This window comes from Aethina tumida, chromosome 7, assembly GCF_024364675.1.
Source record: "Aethina tumida isolate Nest 87 chromosome 7, icAetTumi1.1, whole genome shotgun sequence".
NCBI classification, from domain to species: Eukaryota; Metazoa; Arthropoda; class Insecta; order Coleoptera; family Nitidulidae; genus Aethina; species Aethina tumida.
In genome coordinates, this window is record NC_065441.1 from 6,397,458 (window position 1) to 6,409,511 (window position 12,054).

Below are 12,054 nucleotides of genomic sequence, written 5' to 3' on the forward strand. Positions count from 1 at the left end.
CCTAGTGAAACCATTAAAGGTTGGGCAGATGATTGCCCGCATTAATTCGCTGACCTAATTACCGCCTTTTTTACTTAGGGGATTTCGCCACTCCAAATTTGACAACAATAAAGCACGGGCTGTACCTAAAAATTTACGAGCTATCAGCTTATTAAAGTTGAATTTCGTTTACACGAACCAATACTTATTACGAAGCAAGTAATTCTCAGTAAATTCACGAGACAAGAAAAACACTGACTCAGGCTTGTAATACACGTTTTTAGACTATGACGAAGTCGATCGTTCGCGAAGAAAGTAAAAACCGGCTGGGATGCTGATGGTCCAGGTGAAAGAAAGTACCTGGCTGTGGCTTTGTGTCGATATTGTTGCGACTGCATTCGTTTTATCCGACGGTCGATCGGGGGACACTCGAGCTCTGCACCGTTATGTGGGATGCATCGGAACACTAACGATGAGATTTAAGAATATTATCAAGCCAAAGTTTCAATAATGAAAGGAAATGTTCTTTCATCTAAACATCTTACTTAAATCTGTTTAATAATGTTCGTAAAACTATAATGATACTTTGAACATGTTTTGGATATTGTTGTGGGTATGATTTTAACGCCAATTAATCTAAAAAGCTTAATTTTTATTGAATACTGGTGCTGACAATTGCATTTTTATGTTTTTTTCTTTTTGATTCTCCCGTTTCTGTTCCTGTTGCGTCTCATTACCTTTTGCTGCCTTAATCTGGATCTGTTGCCCTAAAAAACACCACAAGCAACACACAAAATAAGACGAGGATAAATCAAAATCTATTTAATAATGCATCACTCTATCAAAATAACACTTGGTCCATCAAAATAATAATCATTTACTTTTTTAACTTCTCCAATTCTTCTATTCGGCGACTCACTTCCATAAATCTCTACGTCTTTCAATAACCTCCACCATCTGTTGTGTATCCTTTTGGCAATCTCCACGGTGTCACCTTTAAAAATAACACGTAATGCTTGCCAACAGAGTTTATTACGTACGTACCTTGAGGTTCTGAAGGTACTTCCTTAGTGTCAAAAGTAAATGGTTCCTCAACCTCAACGAAAACTTTATTTTGAATATATCTGTTGCTGAACGTTGAATTTGTGCTCAACACCTCCACGGCATAATCAACGAAAAGTTGCCACCTTGGCCCAAAATAATCAGACATGACACCTAAATCCAACCAATGTTACTACCACAGTTTTCTCCTCCAGAAAACCGACACTGTACCTGCCCATTGTTTGTTGGCATAGTCAAGAATCTCTCCATCAGGTCCCCAGAGAGTTATCTGATTCCTGGCGTTGTATTCAAACTGTTTCTCCTCTTCAGAGTCGTTGGCACAGGCCTTAGCATCTTCAATCCACTTCCCTAATAGAAAATCAGGACTGCTTCCCAAGATATCTTGCATATCATCAAAAATTCTCATGAATATTGAGGCTGTTAAACTGAAATATATTCCAGGGTTATGGAAACAATGTTAAGAGTAATTAAAACCTTACTTGAAAGACTCCAAATCTCTATTTTCAAGGTTTTGCTTCATTTGATTATAGTAATGATCACCGTTTGATTGAAGTACTTCTCTGGTGATATCAACTAAGTCGTGTAGAAAACCTGGACTCTCTTTTAAGTCATCTGCAGCTGCAACCATGTAATCCCAAGCTAAATACAAATATGTAGACTTGTACCAAGACTACAACACAAAAAATAAAAGTAATTCAAAATTGACTTTTGGGTGCTACTGTTTATACCCAAGTTTCAATGTTGTTTCTTGGCGACCTCGTAATTGCGTAATGACCTCTTATTCTCTCTAGTCCTTTAAAATTATAAACCGAGTCCATAAGGATCGACCATGCTTTAGAAGCAATAGCATTGTCTTTTCCGTATCTTCTCCTGGCATAATCATTGAACCACTGAGATTTGTTAACAGGTTCCTGCCTCCACATATTTTCAATCATGAATTCGTAAATCACATAGTTTTGGTTGATGCCTTCCATTGTAATGCCCGTACCTATCATGGTGCTATTTTCACTATTTCGTGCATCTATTGGTCTCTAAAATATCATTTTTAATAGCTGAATCGAATTATCGACATAATAAATTACCTGGTTCAGGATATCGACTGATCCGAACATTCCAAGGGTGCCTCCAAAATTGTGCAACATGCACCAAATATAAGGCTGGCCAAAATACTGATCAAGTCTTTCATACTGCGGAAACTCCTCTGATTGCAGATCCAAAACTATCATTTTGCCCTAAAAAATAGATCAGTATAGTTAATCTGAATTAATCATTAACTGATGGCATGCATGGAATTAGTTATGAAATGAATTTGTTAGTAGTTAAAAGCTTTTATTAATTAATGTTACTTACAATAGGCACAGAAGTTAAAAGAGCTTGGGCCCTGTCGTTAGTCCAATAATTAATACTGTTGTAAAAGAGCCAACCCTGCATCAACCTAAATAAAAGTACACATGAGTCTGTGAAGCCACAAGCTTAAACTATCAATTAAACAATTTTGATAGATGTACCCTTTTAAGATGCTTTACTTTGACCAGGATTAGTGGCGAAGACGAAACAAAAGCAATACATGCAATTCGCGACATGCCCAAAATGATTCGTGGACCAAAAAGGAATTACTTACTTTCGGTACAGAAGTTAAAAGAGCTTTGGCTCTTGCATGAGTCCAATAAAAAAAGCTGTGCACAAAAAGCCAACCCTGCATCAACCTGGACAAAAATCAGATACAAAACCCCATTTTTAATAACCTAGATTGGATTGGATTGAATTGGGCAACTTGTTGTGGTTTTTGAAGTGCTTGTTATTAAAAGTACAACACACTTTATATGTGTGGTTAGGATTGGATTGGGCAACTTGTTTTGGAAATGTTTGAAGTGCTTGTTATTAAAAGTATAATAAACTTTATCTGTATGCAAAATCTTTGATAAATATATTTTTAAGGAGTCCAAAGTGGAACGAACATCTTACCAAATTGCATCCTTATCCACATCCGTCATGGCTTTAAAAATACTCTTCCCAACATTTGAAAGGTACGTCAGATCTGTTGTGGAAGGATCGACTTCATTAAAACTGTCACAATTGTAAACGTGGTCCGTTCCAAATTCAGAAATTTGCTAAAAACAAACTTATTAAATTTTAGAAGTTACTAACTTATAAAATACCTCTTGCAAAAATAATGTTCCAATTGTATTAAACAGTTCCTCAGTAGGCTCCAAAAAGTACGGGCAACAATATGTGTCATTAAAGTTGTTCCACACATTCATTTTTATCATATTTACATTAGGATACAACCTTGAAGATAAACGTTAACTATTTTTGATACATATTTGGTAGTAAAATACCTTTTAAATGCCCTAGGAAGATGGCCAGCAAATGCGGGCAAAACAGTAATAATCCCAAGGCTTCTCATTCTGGAAACGATGAGTTTTTGCAGCTGCAAAGAACGTTCATGCCAGGCACTCGATAGGGGGCCGCCCCATCCTCTTAAATTTCCCATTCGCAACCTAAAAACCACTTATTAACAATACCGTTTGCAATCCCTTAATTGTTTTACCATGGTAGGAAGGCTGGTCCACTAAACTGTTCATCGATATCCTCTTTGGTAAGGTTCAGCTTCTGGTAAACTCTATCCCAGATCGCCTCTTGACCATTGAATGCCAGAACTAAGTTGAAGCCATTGAGTGCCATCCAATCTATGTGCTTTTCCCATTGCGCCCAACTCCACCAGGTGAAGCTGTAGCCGGTGGTGCAGACGTTTTGATAGTACCGAAATTTGTCGTTTAATGTAATGGTTTTGTTGACATTGGGAAGTACTTCTGGTACGTTTACAAGGCTCAACTCCCAAGCAATGTGACTGTTGCAGTAATACTTCAGGTAATAGTTGAAGCCTGCAGCTGCCACCACTCCAGTTGTTGCTGTTATTCTTATTTTGCCGTCGATATTTTCCAGCTGGGGAATTTTATAATAATTACATTCATCGTTTTTGAGTATAAGTGGGACTTACCCTAAATGTGTCTTTTCCTTCTCCTAAATCCTCGTCTATTTTGACTTCGAAGTCTCCATATCTTTGTGGTAGAATTCGTTTTATTAAATCAAGAGCGGCAGCGGTCTGGTCATTTTCTGTGGCCTGTGGTTTGATGTGACCCAAAGTTGATGTGAATTCTTAAAACGTTTAAACATTTCTATAAAAATTACAAGCGCTATAGTACTATATACTTACTGTGGCATTTCACAAGAACGAGCAAAGACAAAAACACCAGCAGAGAGTACTTCATGTTGCCAAAAACACACTTAGAGTAATGAATCCGTTTATGACAACGGTCAAGTATAATTTGTGTGCACTTGTGATAAGATGATTTGTGATTAAATATTGGATAAATTAATTTTTACAATTTTTCCACTCATCACTTAAATGTTTACAATCAGAACTCTACCACTCAACAGGTCAAAACATAATGCTATCGTTAATATGATAATAGGATTATTACTGTATACTATAAAGGAATGAATGATATGCTCATATTATTATTTCTCCTTTCAGTTCTATTTATAGAACAAGTTTGTAACACTTTTAGAAATTATTATTAAGAAATCAACACAAAAACGTATGCAAAATACACATTTAACTTATCAACAACTATTTTCATTCTCATGTATATCTTCTGTCTTTCTTATATTTATCGGTAACTAAATTATCTATTTAAAACATGACAAAACTATTGACATTCTTAACAATGAATCACTTTCAATGCACGCTGGATTTAAATAAATATTCGCCAAAAATAAAACCTCAATAAGTTTTTGGTAATAGTTTCATAATAATAATATTTGAATATAAATTAAATTTTATGACTAGGTTGGGTGATATCATTTCCTTCAAATAAATTGGATTTATTTGAAGGAAATGCTTATTTTCTTCTTTAAACTTAGATTAAGTCTTCATTTCCATATTTATCCAATTATATTTGTCTTCTTCATGAGGAAAATTGTGAACATTAAAAATTTACTATTTATAGAATCAGAAATAATCAATAATAAGCAATAGATCAATAAAACACATTCAAATTCTTGTTAAAATATTTATTATTTTAACAAATTATAATCAGAATTAGGTTTTGTTAGTTGTTAATTTATAGTTTATATTTTTTTAATGTACAAATATAAATGCTATGATAAACAACAGTGGCACAAATATTGATTTATTGTGAGCCTATATAAACCTTATCTCCAACTTTGACTTGACCGAGAGTAATAAACTTCAAATAAGCACCCATCACTGGATATTTATCCGGTCCATCTCCAATTCTATACCTAAAATCAGCACTTAACGAATTGATACGTGTGTTATATCACATAAACTTACAGTTTTAATGTTTTTAAAGGTTCCATGGACCTATTTCTTTCAGCTGTATCCTGATTAATAGTAGTCAGTACGCATCTACCGCACTCCATAGCGTTCCTGAGAATAACATCACCAATTTTAATCCAGTCCCATTTATCTTCTTCGTAAGGTTTCAAATTTTCACCCTTAATTGTAAAATTCGGCCTGAAGTTCAAGGCCGTAATCTTGTCTTCGTTTGAAAGTCTTTGGTTCAAATCGTCAATTGAGGCTTGATTGATTAAATGAATTGCCGCCATATCTGAATGTAAACCCTAAAATTTAACTTGGTGATTGGTGCGAAGCGATTTTAGGTCATACGTACAGCAGCGTCGTTTGCGAAGTTTTTGTAATATTTGGCTTTTTCCTTGTGCATTTCTATGTTCCTTGGTTTTTTCCCGTCGTTATAACCGATTCTCAAGCCTTCATCTTTGCCTAAAATGTATTGGGAAATCCATTGACCAGCTTCGTCTCCACAATCCAAGGTATTGACTTTTTCGTGATTAAATTGACTAAAACACGCATTTTAGTTTTGTTGACTTACTAAAAAAACCGCAAATTGTACACGATATCTCTTTCTTCAGTTTCACCTCTCATTGGAATCTTAACGAAGAGGGTTCTCATGTCGGGTGCGTTGATGGTGATGTATTCCATGTCTGTAGAGTCCACCTCAATGAAGAGTAGCTTCGGGTACATCTTGCCTATTTTATATTCATTGTCTATCGGTGAATAGACCACTAGCGATCTGAAATTTTCAATAAATAATAACCCAACGACCTATTGATATAATAAGGTCAATGTCAAACCGCCATACACATTACCTGTCCCTCAATCTGAAGGATTTATCGAACTTCTCCGTCTCTCTGATGCCCACTTTCGTGCAATCGGCCGCTTCCAATTCGATACGTCTGCCGCTCTTTAACGGATACAAGTAGATCTTTTCCAGTATTCCGACTTCCTGCCAGTTCTCCGGTACTTTATCCTTTTTCTTTCTGGACATAAGATAAGCAGCAACCACAATGACCGTCGCAGTCACTGCACTTGCTATGTAGGTCGTTTGGAGTTTCATGAAGTTCGTCGACATCTTTTTTGTTTAGAAATCGAACGAATGTATTGTGTTATGTCAGACGTCGTAAAGTTTATATTTTTGTGAAGTAATTTTCTCATGTAATCATCTTCAAATCGACGCAGATCAATAGGTCATTCGTAGGTTAAAGTACAACGGAAGACTTTCGCATTTGTCAGTATGCAACTCATTTAACTTGTTCGAGATATGATAGAAGACTTGAATTGAGGATCTGTTGTTTCCATTTTATGGAATTGTTGATGAGGGACTATTAATTCTCAGTGTAAAGGGTCATATCAAATCGTGATATACAAAGATTGAAACATCATAATGGCAGTGCTCAAATAATTTATTTCTAAATCTAAAAGTACGTACATGTAGTTATATTTACAGCGATATTTACAATCCATACTGATTTGAAACATGGATTAAAACTATTTTAATTAAATCTTCACAATCTATTCTGCGTCCTTTGCAAAGTAAACAGTGTCTCCAACATGGATCACACCGTTTCTCTTGACCTCAGTGTTGATGCACATTACCGGTAATTTGGCAGGACCATCACTCATTCTGTAACTAACGAAAAACAATTATTAATATTGATACTAATTACAATTAAAAATTACTTACGTTTCTAAGGTTTTAAGTGGTTCTCTGTCAGTGCTTCTCGTGACGGTTTCCGGATCAACAGTTGTTAAAATACATCTGGTGCATTCTTTAACTTTTCTAAAGAGAACGTCTCCGACTTTCACCCAGTCCCATTCGTCTTCGGTGTAAGGTTGGATTTGGGTACCATCTACTACTAAATTGGGTCTGAAATTGTTGACAGAAACATGAGTTCCAGATCCGATTTTCTTGTTCAAGTCATTGACGGATTGTTGATTGACTATCAGCACCCTTGACAAGTCTGAATAAAGACCCTAAAATCATATAAATGTATGCATCCATACTGGTATGGAGAGTAAGCAGAGCTGGTTAAATTTAAATGAAAACGAGCCACCGAAACTCAAGGTTATTAAAACATTGTTGAATATAATAACGATTTAGGACTATTTGTGATTACCGACGACCATGAATAAAATTATTACAGCTTCATTATCATATTTGAAAAAAATATTTTACCGTCAAATCATTGGTGAGATTGAGATAGTAATCCAGTAGTTGTTCATTTCATGAGCAAAATTGAGAACATTTAAAATTTACTATTTATAGAATCAGAAATAATCAATAATAAGCAATAGATCAATAAAACACATTTATATTTTTGTTAAAATATTTATTATTGCAACAAATTATAATAAGAATTAGGTTTTGTTAGGTGTTAGTTTATAGTTAATATTTTCTTTTAATGTACAAATATAAATGCTATGATAAACGACAGTGGCACAAATATTGATTTATTGTGCGCCTAAATAAACCTTATCTCCAACTTTGACTTGACCGAGAGTAATAAACTTCAAATAAGCACCCATCACTGGACTTTTACCCGGCCCTTCTCCAATTCTATACCTAAAATCAGCACTTTACGAATTGATACGTCTGTTATATCACATAAACTTACAGCTTTAATGTTTTTAAAGGCTCCATGGACCTATTTCTTTCAGCTTTATCCTGATTAATAGTAGTCATTACGCATCTGCCGCACTCCATAGCGTTCCTGAGGATAACATCACCAATTTTAATCCAGTCCCATTTATCTTCTTCGTAAGGTTTCAAATTTTCACCCTTAATTATAAAATTCGGCCTGAAGTTCAAGGCCGTAATCTTGTCTTCGTTTGAAAGTCTTTGGTTCAAATCGTCAATTGAGGCTTGATTGATTAAATGAATTGCCGCCATATCTGAATGTAACCCCTAAAATTTAACTTACTAATTGGTGCGAACCGATTTTAGGTCATACGTACGGCAGCGTCGTTTGCGAAATTTTTGTAATATTTGACTTCTTCCTTGTGCATTTCTATGTTCCTTGGTTTTTTCGCGTCGTTATAACCGATTCTCATACCTTCATCTTTGCCTAAAATGTATTGGGAAATCCATTGACCAGCTTCGTCTCCACAATCCAAGGTATTGACTTTTTCGTGATTAAATTGACTAAAACACGCATTTTAGTTTTGTTGACTTAATAAAAAAACCGCAAATTGTACACGATATCTCTTTCTTCAGCTTCACCTCTCTTTGGAATCTTAACGAAGAGGGTTCTCATGTCGGGTGCGTTGATGGTGATGTATTCCATGTCTGTAGAGTCCACCTCGATAAAGAGCAGCTTCGGGTACGTCCTGGCTGTTTTAAATTCATTGTCTTTCGGTGAATAGACCACTAGCGATCTGAAATTTTCAATAAATAATAATCCAACGTCCTATTGATATAATAAGGTCAATGTCAAACCACCATACATATTACCTGTCCCGCAATCTGAAGGATTTATTGAACTTCTCCGTCTCCCTGATGCCCACTATCGTGCAATCGGCCGCTTCCAATTCGATGCGTCTGCCACTCTTTAACGGATACAAGTGAATGTTTTCCAATATTCCGACTTCCTGCCAGTTCTCCGGTACTTTGTCCTTTTTCTTTCTGGACATCAGATAAGCAGCAACCACAATGACCGTCGCAATCACTGCACTTGATATGTAGGTCGTTTGGAGTTTCATGAAGTTCGTCGACATCTTTTGTGTTTAGAAATCGAACGAATGTATTGTGTTATGTCAGACGTCGCAAAGTTTATATTTTTGTCAAGTAATTTTCTCATGTAATCATCTTCAAATCGACGCAGATCAATAGGTTATTCGTAGGTTAAAGTACAACGGAAGACTTTCGTATTTGTCAGTATGCAACTCATTTAACTTGTTCGAGATATGATAGAAGACTTGAATTGAGGATCTGTTGTTTCCATTGTATGGAATTGTTGATGAGGGACTATAAATTCTCAATGTAAAGGGTCATATCAAATTGTGATATACAAAAATTGAAACATCATAATGGCAGTGCTCAAATAATTTATTTCTAAATCTAAAAGTACATACATGTATATTTACAGCGATATTTACAATCGATACTGATTTAAAACATGGATTAAAACTATTTTAATTAAATCTTCACAATTTATTCTGCGTCCTTTGCAAAGTAAACAGTGTCTCCAACATGGATCACACCGTTTCTCTTGACCTCAGTGTTGATGCCCATTACCGGTAATTTGGCAGGACCATCACTCATTCTGTAACTAACGAAAAACAATTATTAATATTGATACTAATTACAATTAAAAATTACTTACGTTTCTAAGGTTTTAAGTGGTTCTCTGTCAGTGCTTCTCGTGGCGGTTTCCGGATCAACAGTTGTTAAAATACATCTGGTGCATTCTTTAACTTTTCTAAAGAGAACGTCTCCGACTTTCACCCAGTCCCATTCGTCTTCGGCGTAAGGTTGGATTTGGGTACCATCTACTACTAAATTGGGTCTGAAATTGTTGACAGAAACATGAGTTCCAGATCCGATTTTCTTGTTCAAGTCATTGACGGATTGTTGATTGACTATCAGCACACTTGACAAGTCTGAATAAAGACCCTAAAATCATATAAATGAGCATATGCATTCCATACTGGTATGGCGAGTAAACAGGGCTGGTTAAATTTAAATGAAAACGAGCCACCGAAACTCAAGGTTATTAAAACATTGTTGAATATTTAATAACGATTTACGACTATTTGTGATTACCGACGACCATGAATAAAATTTATTACAGCTTCATTATCATGTTTGAAAAAAATGTTTTACCGTCGAATCATTGGTGAGATTGAGATAGTAATCCAGTAGTTGTTTGTGAGTTCTCGTTATATCCCTTCTAGAACTTGCATCGTGATATGCCAAAGCTAAACCTGTGGATTTTCCTAGGATGTATCTAGAAAACCAAGATGCAGCTTCCTCCCCACAATCAATTCCTATGATCTCCTCTCCTTTATGACATCTAAAGACAACAACTTTAATGCTTGGCCTAGATAATCAGAAACGAACCTCTAACTTGATTTTCAAGGTGTTGTCGTCGGTCTTCTTGGGAATTTTCACATACAAAGTTCTCATGGTGGGTGCATCGATAGACAGATGATCCTCATCATGTACTCCAACATCGATCAACACCATTTTGGGATAAGTCCTGGCCGTTCTAAATTCATGGTCCTTGTCACCGTAAACAATCAAACCTCTGCAAAATTAAACGCCGGTAGTTTTGACCTAATTCCCACAATTTTTGAAATCATAAAATACCTGTCTCGTAACTGATACGTCGGATCGTCGTCTTTGCATTGTCTCAAACCGACTTCGGTGCATTCGGCCTTTGAAACTTCGATGCGATTGCCGCTCTTCAACGGATAGATGCATAGTTTCTTGACTATGCCGATTTCGGTCCATTTGCCCGGAACTTTCACCTTCTTTTTCAGCTGATAAAAGTAATAGGCGAATCCCGCCGATATCGTGGCTATGGATATGGCCAGAGTGGTGTTTATGATTACGCCCATGATGCTGGAATTATTTTTAATGCAAGAGTTTTACATTTATCTGAACTAAACGGGTCAGTGGTTAATTGTGCCGTTATTTATTTAGTTATTGGAATTGCTGTTTGCCTTCGGCCTTTTTAATTACTTTGATGATTTATTTATTGATTTGTAACGTGTTATTATTAAATTGAATAAATGTTTTATTCATCATTACTAGTACAAGTTAGTTTTTAAGTTACATTGTATTATCAATAAACTACGTATTTGCTTGGGTTTATGTTAATTAGTGGTAATCAAATTAAATTTATTTATAGCGTAGCTTAAATGAGTCACAAAATATATTTACAAATTTTATTATAAAAAGCCAACAAAAGTTGGAATTATGATGTTTGATTTACACTCATTGGTCATTTACCGTCACAATTAGACCGACGTTTATTTTAAAATGTGCGTGCACATTGCTTTAATTTTAGCAATATCCGCCTAATTGTTTGAAACATTGGTCACATGCTCAAAAAGTGGGACAGACCGTACCAAATTCAAATTAAATAAGGATTAAATACAAAAACCCAGTTGTGAAATCGCTTTCAATGCGGCTATTGAGTAGATTTCCACGATATCACAATTATTCAAACAATTTTATGTAGATAACTAAAAAATTAAATGCGCACCAATGTTCTAACAAATATTAATTCTCTTAGCAATTCGTATAAAAGTGCACTTACATTTTGAATTTGAACGAGGAGGAGACTAAAAGCGATCTTAACGAACTCTCAGCACCACATGATGTGTATCATTTTTTTAAACAAATAATTCAAGGCTTGTGTTTGTTTTAATTAAACTTTATGAATATGCAACCAATATGGCGTGTTTTATCTGGAACACGCATCCTCCTTGGAACCATATAATTTTATATACCTTTATTAGATGTTTGATTACTATACTTATAAGTCGTAGACAATTTTTAAAAATATTTTATGTAGTTATTAAATTATTTAAATTCCCCACAATATTTTTTTCTAAATATTTATTAGTATCCTTAATTATTTCTTCCACTTTGTATGATATAGTAATACCCAAATTATCAA

At 35.1% G+C, this 12,054-nt stretch overlaps 4 protein-coding genes across 8 annotated transcripts; all 4 read right to left on the reverse strand.

Annotated features, from left to right (window-relative positions):
- Positions 1-225: 225 nt before the first annotated feature.
- Positions 226-4,430, reverse strand: LOC109598410 (alpha-N-acetylglucosaminidase). 2 transcript variants are annotated; one of them, XM_020014318.2, is made up of 15 exons: positions 4,259-4,430; positions 4,043-4,200; positions 3,593-3,987; positions 3,381-3,542; positions 3,201-3,330; positions 3,007-3,152; positions 2,663-2,747; positions 2,124-2,273; positions 1,770-2,072; positions 1,521-1,711; positions 1,252-1,466; positions 1,024-1,194; positions 861-973; positions 717-746; positions 226-445 (listed from the first exon to the last, which is right to left on the reverse strand). In XM_020014318.2, exons 1-15 carry the CDS (start codon positions 4,311-4,313, stop codon positions 383-385), a joined length of 2,367 nt encoding a protein of 788 aa, XP_019869877.2. In that variant the 5' UTR covers positions 4,314-4,430; the 3' UTR covers positions 226-382. The 2 variants fall into 2 exon arrangements, with proteins under 2 accessions (XP_019869877.2, XP_019869878.2); XM_020014319.2 differs by lacking the exon at positions 2,663-2,747 and adding an exon at positions 2,392-2,476 and having other exon boundaries at positions 241-445.
- Positions 4,431-5,103: 673 nt separating this feature from the next.
- Positions 5,104-6,612, reverse strand: LOC109598413 (mitochondrial amidoxime reducing component 2). Its single transcript, XM_020014323.2, has 5 exons — positions 6,238-6,612; positions 5,982-6,161; positions 5,742-5,928; positions 5,402-5,691; positions 5,104-5,349 (listed from the first exon to the last, which is right to left on the reverse strand). Exons 1-5 carry the CDS (start codon positions 6,498-6,500, stop codon positions 5,238-5,240), a joined length of 1,032 nt encoding a protein of 343 aa, XP_019869882.2. The 5' UTR covers positions 6,501-6,612; the 3' UTR covers positions 5,104-5,237.
- A 201-nt stretch (positions 6,613-6,813) lies between these two features.
- On the reverse strand, positions 6,814-11,808 carry LOC109605117 (mitochondrial amidoxime-reducing component 1). Of its 4 annotated transcripts, XM_049969682.1 has the most exons (7): positions 11,692-11,808; positions 10,737-10,991; positions 10,495-10,674; positions 10,251-10,440; positions 9,751-10,040; positions 9,642-9,696; positions 6,814-7,003 (listed from the first exon to the last, which is right to left on the reverse strand). In XM_049969682.1, exons 2-7 carry the CDS (start codon positions 10,985-10,987, stop codon positions 6,941-6,943), a joined length of 1,029 nt encoding a protein of 342 aa, XP_049825639.1. In that variant the 5' UTR covers positions 10,988-10,991; positions 11,692-11,808; the 3' UTR covers positions 6,814-6,940. The 4 variants fall into 4 exon arrangements, with proteins under 4 accessions (XP_049825639.1, XP_049825641.1, XP_049825640.1 ...); XM_049969684.1 differs by lacking the exons at positions 9,642-9,696; positions 9,751-10,040 and adding an exon at positions 7,113-7,402 and having other exon boundaries at positions 6,814-7,058; XM_049969683.1 differs by lacking the exon at positions 9,642-9,696 and having other exon boundaries at positions 6,814-7,058.
- Positions 7,760-9,230, reverse strand: LOC109605118 (mitochondrial amidoxime reducing component 2). The gene is made up of 5 exons (XM_049969681.1): positions 8,880-9,230; positions 8,624-8,803; positions 8,384-8,570; positions 8,044-8,333; positions 7,760-7,991 (listed from the first exon to the last, which is right to left on the reverse strand). Exons 1-5 carry the CDS (start codon positions 9,140-9,142, stop codon positions 7,880-7,882), a joined length of 1,032 nt encoding a protein of 343 aa, XP_049825638.1. The 5' UTR covers positions 9,143-9,230; the 3' UTR covers positions 7,760-7,879.
- Positions 11,809-12,054: the final 246 nt, after the last annotated feature.

Excerpts from the sequence above, each read along its gene's own strand:
- LOC109598410 (XM_020014318.2), bottom strand. The coding sequence starts at position 4,313 with ATGAAGTACTCTCTGCTGGTGTTTTTGTCTTTGCTCGTTCTTGTGAAA. Across the intron at positions 3,988-4,042 it reads AAGGAAAAGACACATTTAGG|CTGGAAAATATCGACGGCAA; the intron begins GTAAGTCCCACT and ends AAAATTCCCCAG. Across the intron at positions 1,712-1,769 it reads GAAACAACATTGAAACTTGG|TCTTGGTACAAGTCTACATA; the intron begins GTATAAACAGTA and ends TTTGTGTTGTAG.
- LOC109598413 (XM_020014323.2), bottom strand. The coding sequence starts at position 6,500 with ATGTCGACGAACTTCATGAAACTCCAAACGACCTACATAGCAAGTGCA. Across the intron at positions 5,929-5,981 it reads ACTGAAGAAAGAGATATCGT|TCAATTTAATCACGAAAAAG; the intron begins GTACAATTTGCG and ends TGCGTGTTTTAG. Across the intron at positions 5,692-5,741 it reads ACTTCGCAAACGACGCTGCT|GGTTTACATTCAGATATGGC; the intron begins GTACGTATGACC and ends GTTAAATTTTAG.
- LOC109605118 (XM_049969681.1), bottom strand. The coding sequence starts at position 9,142 with ATGTCGACGAACTTCATGAAACTCCAAACGACCTACATATCAAGTGCA. Across the intron at positions 8,571-8,623 it reads GCTGAAGAAAGAGATATCGT|TCAATTTAATCACGAAAAAG; the intron begins GTACAATTTGCG and ends TGCGTGTTTTAG. Across the intron at positions 8,334-8,383 it reads ATTTCGCAAACGACGCTGCC|GGGTTACATTCAGATATGGC; the intron begins GTACGTATGACC and ends GTTAAATTTTAG.
- LOC109605117 (XM_049969684.1), bottom strand. The coding sequence starts at position 10,987 with ATGGGCGTAATCATAAACACCACTCTGGCCATATCCATAGCCACGATA. Across the intron at positions 10,675-10,736 it reads ACGTATCAGTTACGAGACAG|AGGTTTGATTGTTTACGGTG; the intron begins GTATTTTATGAT and ends TTAATTTTGCAG. Across the intron at positions 7,403-10,250 it reads ATCTCACCAATGATTCGACG|GGTCTTTATTCAGACTTGTC; the intron begins GTAAAACATTTT and ends ATATGATTTTAG.